The sequence below is a fragment of the Atta cephalotes genome (assembly GCF_000143395.1).
Source record: "Atta cephalotes unplaced genomic scaffold scaffold00038, whole genome shotgun sequence".
In the NCBI taxonomy this organism is placed as follows: Eukaryota; Metazoa; Arthropoda; class Insecta; order Hymenoptera; family Formicidae; genus Atta; species Atta cephalotes.
In genome coordinates, this window is record NW_012130102.1 from 572,803 (window position 1) to 589,698 (window position 16,896).

Here is a 16,896-nt window from a genome sequence, read left to right on the forward strand (position 1 = left end):
TACTTACTTTACCTACTACGTTACTTACGTTACTTAACTTAACTTAACTTAACTACTACTAACTAACTAACTAATACTACTACTACTACTACTACTACTCTCTCTCTCTCTCTCTCTCTCTCTCTCTCTCTCTCTCTCTCTCTCTCTCTCTTATTGAAGGATCACTATATTAAACTATAGAAAACAGCTTAATGGAGAACAGGAAGGCAAATATCTTCAAGAGGATCTTCTTAAATCTTTTCTACTTATGATATATAGTCAAACATTATTAGTCAGTCAGCGAATCTCTGACAAAGAAAATTTTTATCATCTTTGCAAAGTATCCTCGTTTAGAAATTGAAACACCTTCACTTTTCGATGATTCACTCTAGAGATTCTCAAGTAAGAGATTAGACACTATATGTTTAATCCATCATATTTTTCAGGACTTAAGATAGAATCTAGAGATATTTATCTTATTTTTTTAAAGTCCAACTAATCAGAAGTTGTCTAAACGGTGTCTAATCCTTTATTTGAGAATTTCTAACTCGTTGCAGTATGTTACAGAGCTCATTGACTCTAACAGATTATCAGTTGATATCGAAGTTTGGCGAACGCGTTTGGAGAGATTTGATCACTTATTTATACGATTATTTCTGCTCTGCTGTATTTCCGGGCGAAATTGCGCTATTATTGCATTCACGCGCACCACATTGCCGCTTCTTTCTCTAATTGCGCTTGAAATATATCGTTTGTTATTTATTTGTGTTGTCATTTATTTGAGTTTTTATAACTTCCCTCTCTCAACTGGCATTATACTATTATTCTATTGTTATACCGCATATTACTGCATTACATTTTTTCCCCATTATGTGGAATTTAACGCGTTGCTTTTATCATTCTTCTCTCTGTCTCGTTCTTTCTCTTTCAAGATGTTAATAAAACGGAATAAAGAGCACCTTCGTCGCCGTCGCATTTTCCGTCGGAATGCATCCAACCAAGGACCACTCCTGCGAGTATAAATTAGGTCTGGCTCGGGAGAGACTCGTAAACCGCCTAAAGCTCACATAGTAAACCTGAGACGGTGAGGAAATAAAGAAACATCGCTCTCTCAACACCAGTTGTGGGGATGTTAAAGTTAACCCTCCTTGTCCCTAGATCGCCTTTAAATGTTGGAAGGATGTTCGACCCTCTTCTAATTAAGTTTGCCTAACGGTGTCTGTTAATTATTTCCCACTTAAAAAGATTACTTTATTATATCTGTATTAATTTACGTGTGCAAGTCACACAAATTTACGTTAATTTCCTAAATGGATGTTACTTTTGAGATAATAACAAGAGCGCGGCAAATTAGAAAATTGCATAATAGTAAAATATTAATTTATAGCATAATATTATTTATATTAATATTGTGCAAAGATAATAACATTAATAAATGCAATATTATTTATTGTGTAAAAATAATATGATAATAATTAAGTAATATAATATGTTAACACGTACATAATATTACATATAATAAAGAGGACTATTAAAATTAATATCACTGAATTAAACAAACGCCGCGTATCGTTCTGCGTAATAATAACATCCCTATTCATCTCTTACGTTTCAGTTAAAAGCTTTCTACGTGGATCTGCTGGTACCTCTGGAGACCAACCTGGAGAAGGACACGAAGGTCGTACAGGTAAGTAAACCGCCGAATGGTTCCCGGAAGGCACATTAGTCGTCCCCGAGTCTCGACTTCCGGCGACAATGAATAATGTAACGATGGGACTTTTAGAGCGAACAGAAGAAATTTCTTCAACAACACAAGACCAGATCCGAAACTTACAGCAAGGCGGCCGCGACAATGAAGAAGCAGAGAAAGAAGTCTAGAGCGGCCAATAAGAGTGGCCTCGCCATGGACAAGGAGCTCAAGAACATGCAGATCCTCGAGGAAGAAAAGACTAAGCTCGATGCCTTCTGCGAACAGAGCTTGAAGAACGTGAGTATCTCATGCAGCACAGAATTGTAACATTGCTGCAACATTTTCAAGTAATATGTTAGAATAATTTGTACTAGTGAGAGCACAGAAGCAACATATTGCAACACACATTTTTCGCATTGTTACTGTAATATTGCTAGAATCACCTGTGCTGTATTGGTATCAAGTTTTTCACATTTTTTAAGCATATTTTTGAAAACCCGGTATACAAATGTGGGATATAATACAAAATCTTTTTGATGGCGGATAAATATGAAAGTTAAAATACGTTAGGGATAACGGAGATGATGGATTGCACGATGAAATTCATTAAAGGAGCGAGTTCATTAACACCCGGTCTCTTTGTGCGTTCTTTTCACAGGCAATGACTCAGGAGAGACGGCGATATGGTTTCGTACTGGAGCGACAATGCTCCTTGGCGAAGCACTATGCGAGTTTTCATGAGGTTGCATTGGCCGCGCTTCATCCCTCGGTTGATAAATGGCGCGAGGTTGCCGCCACTAGGGAATACTTGCCCCAGTCGGTGGAGGACATGTTCGCTTCCAGACTCAGGGTAAATTTGCGTGATGGTCTCTGCGTTCTCTACTATTCGTATACGATTCTGAATCAATACGAAAACGCAATGAATTACTCTTGCGACTTGATGTTTATATATTATCCGACATATGTTTTGCAAAAATTACAGCAATCTTATTGCCTTTTTCGTGAATTTCCCAAATGATCGTACGAATTGCAAATATCATGGTATTTTAGCCATTTAAAGTTTTATAAAGAAATTTTAGGAAAACCTATCCTCCATTCAATTTTTCAAAAATTTATTTCTTTTAGAAAGATTGAAATAAAGACTTTCCAAACACAATGTTTCAAAAACTAGAAATTTTGAATGTTAGAACAATAAAGGAAAAAATAAATAAAAATTTTTTATTTTCTTTTAGAAAAAACTTTTATGTATTTTTTTTCTATATCTGCAGCGTTATTTTAAAGTTAACAAATCATAGTAGTATACAATATAAATACACACACACGTAATGAAAAATATCGTGGAGATATATGGCCGAAGCGTGCCGCGGAGAATTGCAGTCTACGGCAATCTACGTTTCCGTAGCAAACGTCGTTCTGGCCGGAGGATGAGGAGAACGGCGGGTCCGAGCTGACGACGATGAGCTCGCAATTGCGGAAGACTCGGAGCATGGACAGCTCCTGCCTGGAGCTGCGACTGGGTCCTCTACCCGGAAACCCGCCATCGTCCGGAGGTCATCTCGGTCCAGCACTTCATCTTCCCACCGCCCTTTCCAGAGCGAGGTCGGAGGCCAACTTGCATGCCTCGACATTATCTCTCGGTCCTGGTAGATCGTCTTGCTATTTCTCTCTTTTTTTCTGCGACAATGATATTGATTTTTCACGGCCATGCACTTGTTCCAAAAATTTGCAATTTCCCTATCAACCGTCCTTACACTCGTAGAATAAAATTAACTGAAACTCTCAACTAAACTAATTTGCAACTGCGCTGGACTAAACTGAATTGGACCAAAACTAACCCGCATATACCCGGCCAAATAATTCAGTAATTGCACGTGGAACAATTAAACTGTTACATATTGCATGTTATTATAATGCAAATATCCTTTTAGATAGTTGCAGATTTAATCAACAAAATTAGCGGAATACGATATTATTAAATATGGTATGGTAAATCAGACTTAATTTGAGATTATATTTAAATATATGCTTGCCACAAAATTGGAAATCAGGGAAATCAGAGACATCGGAGACGTCAGAGAATTAAAAATGTTTAGGGAAATCAGAGAAAATTCAGAAAATTTTGCAAAATTTTCTGGAAAATTAAAATTCTTATCTTCAAAGAAATTTAATACGTATATCACATCTGCGCAATTTTGCAATACTAACATTAATAAATAAATGTAAACAGTGTAGCAATATTAAGAGGAGAAGGTAATATTATGATCAGTGTATATATTGTGGTTTCCCTTAATATCTTTGCTATTACATAGCGAATTCTAATGATTACTTATGGATTTATTTATTCAGTAGCTCGCCGTTATACCACAACGCTAATACTCAATAGCCAGCACTTATTATAACGCATTTTTATTTTCAAGTATTTCGAAATGTTTCTGAGGTACATTTTAGTATTTAATTACACCTATTTCCTTTTTCTTAAACTTGAGCATATTATCACATGAATATATATGTATTTTTGAATGTATTATTTGCTATTCAACATTTTATTTGAATTATATATTTTGAATTATGCAAATTTAAACAATAGCATGGCATTTTGCTAATGTGGTCTTTTATTAATTATTATACACGACCTTTTTTTTGAGGTTCTCATATCAAAATATTTATTTGATAATCGATGTAGACTCTACTGGTAATCTATAATTTATATTACGTGTACTATTTTTAATATTGATAATTTTACTGAGATTTTTAGTACTGAGCAGCTTATGTGCAGAAGTCATGTGAATGTATATATATTTATTTGCATACATTTTTAAAAAATTTTTACTTTTTTGTTAATTTTATAATTAAATACTGTTTTCTAACTAATATTTTAAGGCTATTTTTATAGAAGACCACATTACTACCCATTTTTTTTTCGAGTCATTATGCAATGTCGCCACATTTTTATTAATAGTATCCTAAGTAATAAATATTTCATAATTTTGAGTTCAGAATCGATTCAACAATATTTTAACGAACGTAATTGTGTCAAGTTTCAAACTTAAATATTGATTATTAACAAAATTATTGTGTAAAATATAACTGGGATGCCATAATATCATCTTCTCTTTAATAATTTGCACTGCTGTTTTATGTTAAATTGCACTCTGAATAAAATATTTCATGGTTTTCACATGAAGAAAAAAATTCAAAATATTGCTAAAAGCAAATCAAGGAAAATCATGAAATTTTATTTGGAAAATCAGGGAAAATTTATGGAATTTTAGGATGAGGAATTTATGACAACCCTGTTTAAACCCTGAACCGTGAAATAACTTTCCTCTACTTCAATTAAAATATATATGAACGTAAATTATGGACTTACGAATCGGGATGATTTATCTTCGGATCGTTCGTTTATTGTGTGCCGTGCGTGCTACGATGCAACAACAGGGAGGAACAGACTGTCAACTGGTCAGAGACAATCGAGAAAAATCGGCGAAATGGAGCCATTCGTGTTGACATTTCCACTCGCTTTTCGCGAGACCTGTCGTGCCGGTCGTATAAATTTCAGCCGTGATCAGATTCGGTCGACTCGCGTCGAAACCCGAAGCTCTTCTCTCTCTCCGGAATAGGGTCTCACGCGCAATAAAAACGGAATATGCTTTACGTTTGTGCAATACGACCCTAGACTGTATTTCATCGCGTCGCGGTGTCGCGTGTCACACTGTTCCATCATGTTCGTCATTATAGGGTAAAAGCAGGGAATATAGAATACCGTTTTTAAATTAACATTACTCTAATATAAATGCATATGAAGACTTTAATTTATGCAAAATTCTTAAGGAATATGTTAACTATATCCAATAAATAAAGTCAGTATATTAACTAAAAAATAAAAAGGATGAAAATGGAGGTTTAAAAGATAGCATAGATTACCGGATAAATTTAAAGAAATAGTAATAAATAATACAATAAATGAAGTGAAAATTTGTTTATGTAAACTAATCAAAATATAGTAAGAAAAGTTTATATTTTTTTTATTCTACAGTTAGCATGTAGAAAATAAAATAAAATAATATCGCATTGGATAATAAAGAACAAAATTAAATCTTGAATCATCAAATTATTATGTGAAATAAATATTACAGAGCATCTAAAGTAAACATTATTTTTCGCAAAAATTTTCCTGGAACGGGAATCAATTCTTAATCCTATGTTCCATATCTTTATACAACAAATAAAGTCTCTTCATAACAATAAACAAATTAGAAATTGCAATTAATCAGCATATTGTTTATGCTACATTAATATAGCGAGCATGTAATATAAGTATTAAAAAACTTAGAAATTTAAACACTTTCAGTTTATGAGATCACTCTTTTAATAAAGCTCTCGAATTTTTAGACGCAACAAAAAAAAAATGCTTACACTAAACATACGCATTGTCGCACCTAATCCGTTGTTTAGCAGCAACGTTTAGCAACAATTGCAACAACTCCGATTGTCGCCAAATTGCAGTGTTTCATTAAAAATATAAGCCCCTATTCCACGTTTCCTGCTTTTATATTCTATGCGCTGCTTTTACAGCGGGTGATGTAAACTTTAGCTTTCTTTTCTTGGTAATATCACGTCACGTAGAGCAAAATAAAAAGTTAGGTAATTATAAAAATGCGATGTAAATAAACGCGAGGAGTATAAATATTCCGTCGCGTTTATCACGACGATGAGTTAAAGCCTTAATTAATCTCACGTACCTCCACGGATAATTCAACGTCGGGAATCAACGTCGTTGCTTCGCATTTAGTGCCACGTACATTCGCGCGAATTCAAATTAATTTACCACGACGTACGAATGGCCACGCATTAATAATGTACCTCGCTGATATTATTTCTGAACAATTCTCGCGTGTCTTCCTCCAATTTTGTACCTTCCTCCTACCCTCGATATCCTTTCGGGACTTGATGTTCATTCTCTTTCTGATTCACCTCGATCGTTGCTATCGTACGCTGACCTAATTGCCCTAGTTCACCCCGAAATTACCCCCACTCCCTCCCCCCCCCCATCCCATTATCCCGAGCTCATCCTCATTCCCTCTACGCCATTCTCGGTCAGTTACAGCGCTTCTGATTTCCAGAGGTTCCAGAAACTCCACCCCGACCCCGATCCATGGCACCCCCGATATCCCGCAGCAGCGCGGGTGGCACCGGAGTTGGTGCCGGGGGTTGGAGTGATGCCCCTCTCGCCAGGGCTCTCTTTGCCTATCTCAGCTCGGGGGAGAATCAGCTGAGCTTTTTGGAGGGCGATCTCATCGCGCTGATGGGTAAGTCTGATCTCGCAACATCTATCGATACGATACACACGGTGTCCCAGAACTGTGGCACTTATAGGATAGCAGCTGTCGCGCGTAATGAACCAAGTGCTGGCGGGGCACGTAGGTCAACGATCGCGCCAGCAACAGCATAAATATGTTTCTTAATTTTTTACCGGGATACCAAGGGAAATGTGCTGCTTAAACGAAAGTTTGCTATCTACAGTCAAAAATGCTGTTCTCTGAAAGAAGAGAACCGCTGAGTATATTAACTTTGCTGGTCTATCAAAGAGAATGTTGAATTAAGGCAACAGTGAAAAAATTACTAAATCTTAATACATATTTCTTTCAATAGTACCAATGTAAAAAAATATTTATTTACAGTAAATAAATATTTACTGTATTATTAAAAGAAATGATAATTGAAACAATGGTTTTTGTAAGTTATCAAGGCAATCCGGAAATTAAGCAATAAAAACTGTGTTAGTAACACTTAAACGTGTTATTCAAAGGTAAAATTTGAAACGAAACAATTTCAAAAATGGTTTTCTTAACGCATTCGGAAGATTTAAAAGTTTTTATTCAAAATTCTGGCTTAAAATCTCAGAAAACATGTCTTGATAACAATCAATAATAATGATAATTAGACGCCATTTTAATGTATTTAAAAATATAACTTTAAAAATATAACTTCAATTTTTAATATACATACACAGTTTTTCTTTCAGAGAACTGAATCATTTCATTATTGCCACACTATATAATTGATTGTATATTAATTGAAATATTAACAGTATCAAAGTAAGATTATCTATTTCGGTCAATATTTAGTTATTAATATTTAGCGTAGAATAATTAATAGAATTGTAATTAACTATAATTTCAAGCTAATATCAATGATATTTTGCATATACCGAAGATATTTAGTCATAACGAAATGAAGATAAATTAGTTACTTGTTTTTCCTCGGTTTTTTAATGTTTAAAATTAAAAAGAATCCTCATTGCGAAAATGTTAATGAGACCGAAGCGTATAAGCGAATTTTGCGGATTTGCATATTTTTCGTTCTTTTTTTGTCAGGCGACCGTCAAAAGGGATGGCAATTTGGTGAAAATCTGCGCACTCAAAGCTCGGGATGGTTTCCCTTGGCGTATACTGAAATTATAATCGACGACACTTTGGGGTAAGTAAGTCTGCTCGACCTCGAGTAGGGTAGCACTGAAATTTCGCACTTATGGTCGCTTATTATTAACCCTTCAAACATTCCGCTTTGAAATCTTGCATGCATTTGAAGTAATTAATAAATAAAAATTTTGAAATTCAATACATTGTCACAGATATATCATTATACATCAGATGTGAGTCTCATTGTTATCTTCATTATCTTCCAATATCAATTAATGTATTTATCAATAATTTTTATGATTTATCTCTTTTTATATATGTAATATTTTAAAAGTTTACTACAATAATTTATTTTCTTTGCGCAACGTTGTCCAGAACGGGGCTGATAGATTATTTGAGGTACGGTGTTTTATATTATTGTTTTATATTAACTTGTTACTTACTCAGTTGATTTTCGAAAATCTTCCATATTAACTCCCCGGATTTCCGCATACATTGTGTTATCCAATTATGCGAAGATCGCCAAGTCACGGAGCGAGCCATGGTAGGACTCCAGAACCGCAAGCCATACCGCCGTGCAAGCCGCCGCCCTCTCGACCGCCGGTCACGCCGGCCAGTATCGACGAATCATCCGGTGGAACTCCCGGTGCCGGTAGCAGTTCCGCCAACAACAACACCAATGCTAACAACAACAGCAGTAGCAACGCCGGCACGCCAACCAATACCGCGAGCGTCTTGGCGACTCCGACCGCACGTCAATCAAAATCGGTGAGGCTGTAAATCAATGTAACGACACAAACACTTCCGATTATTTGCAGCTTATTATTTAGTCCGTGTCTTCAATCGCAACGTTGTTCTCGTATAAAACTGTCGTATAAAACTTTTCTAAATGTTACCTCCATACAGCATAAATCTTCAAGGGACGTCCTAAAGATGTTCAGAGAGTATCTCTTTGTCCTTTGAATGTTCTAAGGACGTTCCCAAGATGGCTTTCGGATAAACTGTGATCAATATTGTTTCAAATAATACAAGCTTGCAGCAACATTAGAAATTGTTACTGCAATATTGCTGAAAAGATCTGTGCTCTATGGGGTCACACAGCAGTGTATCGTGAAAAATTAATAATATTTTGTTTTTGCCTCTCCCGATATCTTTTCCCGATTTTCTTTCCTCAGAGCTCTAGTCTGAGTAAACTCCTAGTAAACTTTATCAGTAGTACCCTTACGTGTACACGTCGCAACCCCAAGATTGATTGGGATGCGAAGTGGGTGAGACGCGAAGGGAATCGTTTCGTCTGCCTTTCAGATCCGTCCATCGGGCACGTTGCCCGCGGTGCTAGCCGGAGGGCGAAGAGTGCAGCCGCCCGTGCCTCCGGTGCCACCTCCGGCAATGACGTCTCTCCACAGTAGCAACGACAGTGGCTTCTCTAACGAGCCGCCGGTACAGCCCGACGTCGATTACAGTGACGACGAGGCGCTAAGGTAAGTCCAAAATCTACACCCCAGGATATAAAGTCATCCCTGCTCTTTGGCGTAATGTTAGTTAGACTTCCTCGTGTAAACCACAAGCTACATAAATTATGTAAAGGGAAAACGAAATTACGTGCACGCATGAGCCATAATTCTGCTGATTCTGTTTGAAAACACAACTGGAACAATCGATTATGGGATTATGATAATATCTATCCTATATGGTAATGTGGGAGTTGTAGATAAATATAGGGAATAGAGAAAATGATATGAGCCTGGGGAGTACTTTTATTTATTTTACTACTTGTTTTATAATAAGAAGTTGATGTTATCATCTGCTTTTAATGTACTTTCTATCCTTGTTAGAATAATCATTTAATCATTTAATAGCTTGAATATCAATGGGATGTTGTACTATTCTTTTAGCAGAAGAATAGCTTTTAATTATTTATATAAATGACATTGGAGGAGGAATTTTCTTCCAATTCTAATTTCTAGAATTATCCTCTATTCTCTAAAACTTCAACGTCTTTCCTGGCCAATACAATCGTCTGATTTAAATATCATTTGTAGTTTCGAATAATCGGTAGGAGAAACAGACTTCCTTCTCCAATATCTTTTAAGCAATTAGAAGATCTTCTGTTAGAAGAATGGTATAATATTGCATTGTAGCAGTTGCTGCATTATTCAAACACGTTTAACATTATTCCAATAATTAGATAGAATCTGTATTAAAAAGAAAATAGTAACCAATTTCTTATTAATAAAATAAATAGTAATATATTTCTCAGGTGTTCACATTATTTTATTTATTCCTTGTAAATTATAAATTATTAATAATTCAAATAACCTATCCAGTGGAAAAGGAACCTTGTTTTTCGTAACTTGAAATCCGAATAGTTTCAACCAAGAGAATTTACGTAGCTTACCTACACGATTTACATGTTTTTATCGGACCGATGAAATTTTGCTGAATTTAAATGGGACTCAATGGGACATGAACAGTAAATGATCTCTTCATTTACTCGTAACAATATAAGCGTAATAATTATCTTCCTAGCGTGTCTGTGCAACATCGGATACTGACCTCAGCATAATTGAATCGGTTTCGACCCTTGATTTACATCAGTTACATGTAGACTATCATTATTCATCCGCAGACGTTCAATACCAGGCAAATCACTTATTACTTGGTACTTTGGACCCTTTGATACCTTTACTCCATGAACATCACGCCTTGATAACTAGCCGATAAGCGCACTCCCGCTTTACCCTATTCAGCGTGATTGAAGCTTTGCATCATTGTAACTTTGCTATTCTGCTATCTACTACCTCCCTGTAATTAGTACGATTTTCACCCCTCTTTGCCGTCTCCACCCTCGGTACTCAATTGGATTGATCCGCGATGCTATTGTGAGGAATAAAAATTCGAGCGGTGGTGGATGCTATAGCCATACGCGTGATTTATATTCACATACATCTCCGACGTCGGAAAAACTGTGATTAATTTCAGATAAAGCGAGATCGAATTTTCGACAGTCAATATCGATCTTGAATAGAATCTACTTTCTTGCTTGTAAATTGTTGCGTGAATGATTGCTGATTGTATTGTGATATTTACAATACAAGTCGAAATGTGTTTAGATACAATATTTATTTGGTTTATGTAGTTATTATTATAATCATCTTTCAAAAAATCTTAACAGAAATTTTTTGCAAAATTTACAATAATAGATTGATTTTAATGTTATAAGTACAAGTGTTATTTTTTGTTATTTTTAAGTTAAGTTAAATATTGTATAATAGTTATGTGATATTATCAGTCTTTTTACTTTTCCTACATTCTCAATTTAAACAAATGAATTCTTTGTTATATATTTGCTCAAGTTTTAATTATGATTGTTGTGTATATATATTTATTGTATAATCTCTTATTGTTTTAATATTGCATGAATAGCAAATACTTAATTTTTTCATATTACATTCTCTATCACCGATCTATCACTACATTTTGCTCGTTTTTTATTTAAAAAAAAAATTAAAATTAATTTATTTAATACCCTTGATAATTCTTTCTTTTAAAATAATTGTAAACAAATTATTTTTATTTTTTTATGGACTGAACTTTTTTCCGGCTGCTCATCTTTCACTTGGAAAATTAGTTATCTCTCTTTCTTCGAAATTGTCTCTCCTTCTTGTAGATACCGCATGCGCTATCGTGGTCGCTGGAAATAAACCGCCGTGGTGGTGGTCCGCATCTCCAACAACCTCCCCTTTTCTAATCCCTTATTTCCGCGCTCCGGTTTCTTTTTCTCTTTTTTATTGACCGCGCCGCGCATGCAGACGGCGCCGCAAGCCGCGAAGTGGAGAAGACCGTCCTTCTTCGAAGGACGAGAAGCGATCAAAGGACTGGGAGAATGATTCCTGGAAAACAATTCCACGGGATGAGAAGTCTTGGCAGCTGTATCGCACAGCGATGGACCTCTGGGCTGAGTCTAAGGCCAACCAGGCGAGCGAGGAGGATTCGAAGAAGTACTTCGAGATGGAGAACGGCGAGTTCACATTGGAGAATGGTGATATGACGAAGAAGAGGAAGAACAAAAAAGCTGCACAGGCACTGAACGAACGTCCCAACCCGAATCAGCGCACCAAAATGACGGACGAACGGAATGCTCCCGCTGCAACTCGACGTAGTGATCAGCGGCGTGTCGACAAGCGGACGCAGGCAGAGACCGAGGAAGACGAGCTCGAGGAAGACGAGGAGGATTTCGGCGCTGAATACCGTAGCAACAATAAGTATTACGCAAACAATCAGGAGCCTCAACAGAAGCGAAGAGGAGGCGGCAGTTTCGAAGCAGAGAAATATGCCAAGTCAACGAGTTCGTCGTCAAATTCTGATGACGAAAGCACCATCACTATACCGGAGCCAGGTCGCAAGGTCGAGCATATAGCGCAGAAGCTCGAGCAGACTGCGCAGAAGTACGCGCGCGAACATAGTCCGCCCAAGTTCCTCGATCGTCGCGAGAGATCTGCCGCGGCCGAGTATAAGAGTCTTGAGAGAGAGACCCGCGAAATGGCTCTCTCGCGGGATCGTCGCGAGAGGCTCGTTATGGAGTACAAGAACTTAGAACGCGCTCGGGATAGTCAAAAGAACTTGGAGCAGACTCGCCGCGACGATAAGATGCGTTTACGAGATGACAAGCGTGTGCGGGACGATAAGCATTCTCTCGAGCGGAGTTCTCGCGAGGACAAGACGAATTTTGATCGCACGAGAGACGACAAGCAGAGCTTCGAGCGCTCGAGGGAGGAGAAGCAAAACTTGGAGCGTACAAGAGAGGATAAACAAGGCTTTGAGCGTTCGAGGGAGGACAAAGTCTTTGATCGTCCAAGAGAAGATAAACAGAGTTTCCAGCGGACTCGCGAGGACACGCAATCATACGAGCGAGCTCGCACTCGTTCCCGCAACGAGCAAGACCGCGCGTATATGGATCAGCGAAAGGAAGTGATGAATTACGAACGAACATTCGAGAAGAATCGCAACAGGACGATCGAACGACTGTCCAGCCGACGATTTGAGCGGCCGCGACCACCGTCGCAAGAGGCTCCAGAACGGCCTTCGATGGGCCCCTACCGAGAGCGTAGATATTCCGATAAAGAGGAGGCGATTTATGGAGAAACTGATCGATATGGAGTAAGTTCGCTCGAGAGGGATCGCGGATATGAATCGAATTTCGAGACCAAGTTGGAGAGAACGAAGGCAATCGAAAGACATGGTTACCATGCGGGTTTACACGGTCCAAGTCTTCAGAAACAGAACGCTGTATCAAGGATCAATGAACGAAGTAACGGAGACACTAATAACAACACGCTGAAAGTCGAGCGGAAACCTGTACTACCGCGACAGACGACTGCCATAGGTCACCTGGTGCAAACCGAAAGAACTTTCGACGAGTCGAAGAGCCCTAAGCTCGTGAAGCGGACCAAGTCTTTTTGGAAATTCCGCAGAGATTCGGAGGTGCTGGAGGGTATGGCGCTCTGGCAACATCGCTCGCTCGTGGACATCCCGAAGATGATCCGAAAGGAGGACAAGACGGCTGAGAACGAAGAACGGCAGAGAAACTCTGAAGGCGATAGTCCGAACTCGAGTCTAGGCAACAGCGAGGGTACTATCACGAATGAGCACCGGCACGAGGAGCCCAAACCGGCCGAGAGAAGTCACGTGCCCGACAAGACAGATTACTTCGAGGACTTTCCGACGCCGGCGGAACGGTCCAAGATCACGGAAAGATCAGAATATAGAATGCAGTACCAGCCACAGGAAGAGCGCACATATTTTGTCGGAAACGTGTCGCGGAAGGCGATCATCGAGAAGGAGCGAAGACGTAGTCTCGAGGCGAAACGAAATATGATCGTGGCCGAGTTGAAGGAGAACAACGAGAACAAACGACACGGGATGACACGCAGTAGAAGAAACTACGACGAGGAAGATGCGACACTGAACTTCAGCGAGACTGAAGCATCTGATGAGGAATCTACGTACAGCTGCATCGTCGTGAAAGATCAGAGCATACCGGAAAAGACATTGCTACCGAGAACTAAGCTGAGAAGAGAGTCTGATCGAGATAAAAATAATTGTGGGCCCTGGTATGATTTGTGGGGCATGGATGCGTCCGTCAATAAAAAGAAGAAGCAGAAGCAGCAATAAGAAGAGCGATGTTACGAAGAAAATTCTAAATCTGAAAGTATGTTGAGTTTAAAAAGATGAAGAGTTGTATTTTTTAAGCAGAAGTATCTTATTTCTCGAGACATCGAACGAATCATAGCAAAAACAAGCGAAAGGAAGAATTGATATTTAAGAAGAAAATTTATCTTAGAGATATCTTGATAGATTTATCTTGAAGATAAAACAATTATATGTTGCCCCGCTAAATAATGAAGAAGATGAAGAGATTTCCATGCATGCGATTTTGTTTTTCCTTAGTTTAGATGTAATAACATGCAAGCTAACTGATTTAAATTTGAATCAGTGAACGAACACCGAGCTTGCAGTTATCTTCATTATTAGTTCTACCTTTCCTAAATTTTTCCAATCTTATTTATTGTGAATTTTTTCGTGGCCACTTGTTTATGAGCAAGCTCCTGAATGATTGATTCAACATCTCATTGTGATGTACTTGCATTAGCTAATTCTTTCCTAATGCTTTGTTTTGTCTTCAACGATTGGCTATTGATGTTATAGGAGCTTGCAGCATCGTCGAAGAAGACGCTCGATACATTTTTGTGATGACTTCTAAGCGACTTAGAAAGAGCTCTTTGAAAGAGCGAGCGATTTTGCTGGATGATACATCGCTGTTGTGACTTGTTGTTATTCACTATTGCACGCGTTAGCTTTCTTTGGTTATCGCTGGCATAATGCAAGTCATTTGCTAGATATTAATTATTCGCAATTGTTTCAAACTCTTGCCATTTTTTTTAGTTTTATCAGCCGCTTTAACCGTATTGCCAATTGATTTAAAATTGCAGTTTAATAAAGTTGCATTTATTTTTTGCATATGAATTTAAAATTTAAACTTTCAATAAATGTTACTTGTATAACTGTTGAAGAATAAACTATATAAGACGATGACTAGGCTAAACTTGATTAACATTTTTCAGATCTGTTTACTAATATTTGTGACCTTGCAAATTTCGAGAGATCTACATTGAAAAAAATTTACTAGATCTTAATATATATTTCTTTGAATGATATACTAAATAAATATTTATTTATAACAAATAAATATGTACTCAATAAAAAATGATAGTTTAATTAATGATTTTTGTATCAAATTACATGTTTACAATTAGTAAATATTTATTATTCAAACAAATATTTATTAAAATTTAGTATTTTTTTCATTAATAGTCATCGTCAGATTAATCAAATTTGCTCGTTTTACACTGTAAAGGAAGTGTCTAAAATAAATAATATGTGCAAAAATATATCTTTAATAGTGAGTCCCAAAATTACCATTGCAATTTTACAAGTAATTTGTTTACAGTGTACAAACGCCAAACAATTTAAAGAAATAGTCAATTGGGTTCTAATAAAAAGTCTTTATTGTGTACTTTCGAAGAAAGAAGTCCACCCTCTCTCTAAAATTTTTCAGAAAATTCCAAAGTTTCAGCTCGTGATCGTTTTTGTGATCGTCCAATAATTACGGACGCGGATCCCGATTAATTGCAATTAACGCCTTGCAGGACTAACATATTCGCGACTGTGAAGCTGCGAAAGACGAAGACTAACGACCGTTCGGCGCCAGCGCTGTCATGAGACAAGATCTTTCTCTAGATCGTGCATATCTCACGATCCAGTAGTGATCTCATGATACGGAGACGGGTGTGTCTCTCTCTTATTGAACAAGTTCCTTCATCGCGCAGCTTTCCACGCGAGACGAGAATCGACTGCCACACGATTATCTATCCGTGAATATTCCTCTCAAGAATTAAAATACGCTAACCTTTTCCGTATCTACGCACCATATTGCATCTGCGCTTTTTTTTACAATTTCCCTCGAGTTTGGATCCGTTTGGAGGACCATGTGGAGCGACGTATGGGGATAGCTCGCAGATTTCCGGTGGCGTTAAACAAAGTGTTGACGCAATTCTGTAGCGTCAAACGAAGGGTTAGCACCATATAACTATGTCAGTTCTACGCTGTTAAATAAAAGAGCGGCACGAAAACTGCATTAATACGATGTTAAATAAGAGAACAACCACCTTTACTGCGAAACGAGTTTTTCTAATGTTAACTGCGTTAACACAGTTCTACAGTATCGAATGAAAAGCTCGTACAGTGAAAGTGGATCAAATCCGTTGTTTGTAGTTTCATATAAAGTTGAACTTGAAGTAGGCCTTACAAATCACGGATTTGCTCCATTTTTGTTCTGAAGTTTTTTAACAGCGAAAACTAGAGAGCTCTTCCGACAACTCGTACGACGAGTTGAGAGACGAGTGAAGAGACATCGTTGGAACTTCTATACATTTATCAATGTATTATATTTAATATTCTACTTATATATGTAAACTCGATATTTGGTACTGAAAGGGTTAATGTTCGAGAATTTGATAGATTTGGATTTTTTGTGTGCAATATACGTCATTTTGAACACGCGTTTTTAAACGTTTTTCAATATTGCATTTTAAAGGTATATATATATATATATATATATATACATATATATATATATATATATATATATATATATATATATATATATATATATACTAGTATAGTAGTAATTAATTAAATTAATTAACTTACTTACCTAGTAACGTAAAACGAAAGTAAGTACGT

General features: G+C 37.2%; 1 protein-coding gene across 1 annotated transcript in view; it reads left to right on the forward strand.

Annotated features, from left to right (window-relative positions):
• LOC105621879 overlaps positions 1-14,520 on the forward strand; it is a 103,600-nt gene extending 89,080 nt beyond the window's left edge. The window contains exons 5-14 of the mRNA XM_012203318.1: positions 1,595-1,666; positions 1,763-1,966; positions 2,328-2,519; positions 3,072-3,312; positions 6,793-6,978; positions 8,047-8,149; positions 8,467-8,490; positions 8,610-8,859; positions 9,397-9,572; positions 11,904-14,520. Of these exons, the coding sequence (XP_012058708.1) occupies positions 1,595-1,666; positions 1,763-1,966; positions 2,328-2,519; positions 3,072-3,312; positions 6,793-6,978; positions 8,047-8,149; positions 8,467-8,490; positions 8,610-8,859; positions 9,397-9,572; positions 11,904-14,265 (3,810 nt within the window). The 3' untranslated portion in view covers positions 14,266-14,520. The remainder of the gene's footprint in view (positions 1-1,594; positions 1,667-1,762; positions 1,967-2,327; positions 2,520-3,071; positions 3,313-6,792; positions 6,979-8,046; positions 8,150-8,466; positions 8,491-8,609; positions 8,860-9,396; positions 9,573-11,903) is intronic.
• The last annotated feature ends 2,376 nt before the right edge of the window (positions 14,521-16,896 follow it).